Source organism: Oryzias melastigma, unplaced genomic scaffold, assembly GCF_002922805.2.
Source record: "Oryzias melastigma strain HK-1 unplaced genomic scaffold, ASM292280v2 sc00216, whole genome shotgun sequence".
Lineage (NCBI taxonomy): Eukaryota > Metazoa > Chordata > Actinopteri > Beloniformes > Adrianichthyidae > Oryzias > Oryzias melastigma.
The window spans coordinates 477,926-480,738 of NW_023416882.1; the positions used below are offsets into that span (position 1 = coordinate 477,926).

General features: G+C 46.6%; 1 protein-coding gene across 4 annotated transcripts in view; it reads right to left on the reverse strand.

The window, feature by feature from the left end:
• Positions 1–2,813, reverse strand: part of arhgap32b (Rho GTPase activating protein 32b) — a 95,639-nt gene that overhangs the window by 71,243 nt on the left and 21,583 nt on the right. For 2 of the 4 annotated variants that reach the window (XM_024263821.2, XM_036210735.1), the window contains exon 2: positions 123–237. The exons of 1 other annotated variant lie outside the window; for it this stretch is intronic. In XM_024263821.2, the coding sequence (XP_024119589.1) occupies positions 123–211 (89 nt within the window). In that variant the 5' untranslated portion in view covers positions 212–237. Of the gene's footprint in view, positions 1–122; positions 327–2,813 lie in introns of all 4 variants that reach the window. One more of the 4 variants, XM_024263820.2, reaches the window with a different exon arrangement.

Consider the following 2,813-nt stretch of genomic DNA (forward strand, 5'->3'; position numbering starts at 1 on the left):
CACAAGCTGCCTCCCTGACTGTAAACAAACCAGCCGCTTGACCAAAGCCCCCTCCGAGGTGTGGTCCTTCCTCCACCCCCACCCCCCGACAGAGGACCGCGCTCACATGCAGCCGCTCTTACCTGTCCAGGATGTCATGACTGCACGCGGCTCCCAGCAGTCCCAGCGCTGCGCCCCCCACCGCTGCGGCAGCCCCGCTGCCTGCCTCCATGATACTGACTCACCGCAACCAGCAGCCTGCCAGAGAGGAGTAGGAGGGAGGGAGGGGAGGAGGGAGAGAGAGGGGGAGAGAGGGATGTGGAAAGGTAGATCGGGAAGGAGAGACACTGACAGAGGAGAGAAACCAGGAGACGATGGAGAAGGAGGACGGGGGAGAGGGAGAGAGATCATCAGATATGCGCTCAGTCTGTTGATCAGATGAGTCACGCGCTCTGCAGAGCACATGGAGGCTCTGGCACGCGCCACACTCAACTGTCAAACCCCGCCGCGCTGCCAGACAGCTCTGTCAGGACTCACGTTTGTGAGGGGGGGCCGGAGGTGATGCAGCAAACATTACTGCGCTGAGTGCTTTAGTGTCATCGGGTCGGAACCGAGCCGAGAGCTGCAGGAGCAAACGGAGGAGGAGTCTGCAGCTGATGGAGTCTGCAGCTGATCCAGATCTGCAGCTGCAGACTCCATCAGCTGCAGACTCCATCAGCTGATCCAGATCACTTCCATCCACACAAGCGATTCACCTTTTAATCACATTCAGCGTTCGGTCAATTCTGTAAAACACGTTTAGACACAACCGACAACTTTAACGTCATCAGTGAAACAGTTCTGGCCCATCATCACATCTGTTAATTTAGAACCTTTACCTTTAATCAAATGGAGTTTTAAACATCAGTCCAGATGTTTCCACCAGAACAATTCATGAAATAAACAGTTTAAGCACAAAAAAACACTACTGTTGTTTTTGTTGGACTGGAGCCGGATGGCACAAGCTAGCATACATGATGCTACTGCTGAAAGTGAAGCAGACACCACAGATATGGAAAAAAAGCAGAGCATGAACTGTTCTTTAAAAAGCTTTTTTTATTTGCTTTTTAGAATTAAACAAAACAACTGGTGGGTAAGTTATATGTTGAGGTTTTTGATTATATATATATTAATTTATACTTTTTTTATTGTTATCCCACAACCTAAATGTCTTAAAAAGTCATTTTTCATGTTAATCTGAAGTCTCTGTTTCCAAAATCTCCTCTGAGGGGGCGTGGCTTTTGGAGCTGAGTAGTCCCCCTGTGTGATTATGATAGCTCTGAGTTTCACTTGTATAAATCTTCACCGCTGCTACATAAAAATGTCCATCAATATCAGTAATGTCCAGCCGTATGGTTCTGATCCAGATGTCAGCTGGGACGAGGAAGTGAAGATCTTCATGGACAGAACTTCCTCCAAAATCCTGATTCTTTCTCCTTCCAGTTCACTATTTTATATATTTAATAACTGGGACAGGGACGTATGCAGTGGAGGTTCCACTCACTCTTTTAAAGTTACGTAAAGACTTCACTGGTGGTATCGGAGCCGTAACCCTAGTCCCGGGAGCCCGGGGTAAGTCCTCACCTTTCTTACAATCTTTGACACCCCATGAGGTGAGATCTTTCATGGAGCCCCAGTCTGAAGGAGATTGACAGTCATGTTTAGCTTCTTCCATTATCTAATAAAAGTGGATCTTTTTTCACCAAGCTGCATTGGCAGTTGCCCTGTAGTTCTTTTCAGCCTTGTGGAGGTCTACAATTTAGTCTCTGGTGTCTTTGGACAGCTCTTTGGTCTTGGCCATGTTAGTAGTTGGAGTTGTACTGATTGTAGGGGTGGACAGGTGTCTTTATGCAGCAATTGACCTCAAATCTACAATCATGGAAAAAAAACTTACAAACGACATATTTTGTTATTTTTGCATTGAAGTTCTGTTCATGCAAGTTCTGTGGAGAAACTTGCATCACTTCGCCCGGTACCACTCTCCATATGATTTGTTTTTTAATTGAACATAACAAAGACAAACCACTTTACATATTGAAGACCCAGTATATGCTACATAACTCAACGGTCAATCATAGATCCAAGCCACACCTCCGCCGCTCAGTCTGGTTCCACAAGCCCCGCCTCCTTTTTGGCATTCTTCAAATCTGGGCTGAGAATGGGGTCAGCCTCCAACTGTCCTGTTTGGTTACCCTTTAAATTTCCAAATTTAAATTCTCATTAAACTACTGAATGAGGCTCCATGAATTATATAACAGTGGATGAAGACCCCCCCCTCAAAAGCAGGTAATCGTCTGCACATTCCACCACCATCCATGAATCCTCACTGCGTTCATTGTTATAACAGCAGGGAAAGCAGCTCCTGTTCCCCCCACCCCCACCAAATCCCAGCCTCACTGTCAGCAGCCACGCCGGTGGTGGTGGTGGTGGGGGGGGGGTCGGCAGACATGACCTGATAAAACTGGAGGTTGGTTCATACAACAGTCAGGCTGTAATCCCAGCAGTAGGGGGCAGAGCCTCGTAGCCGACAGGGCTCAGTACTACATGTGAACGCCCGTGCGCAACCACAAATACACCAACTTTTAGAAGTTTTAGATCTTTTACAACAAAGACATAAATATGAGTGAACTTCTTTTTGTAGTGTGCTTAAATAGGAGTGTGGCCTTTAGATTGACACGTGGGTCCAATGACATCCATGAAAGACAGCCATGACCAGTGTTGGGCATCTCACTTCAAAAAAGTAATTAGTTATAGTTACTAGTTACTTCTCCCAAAAAGTAATTGAGTTAGTAACT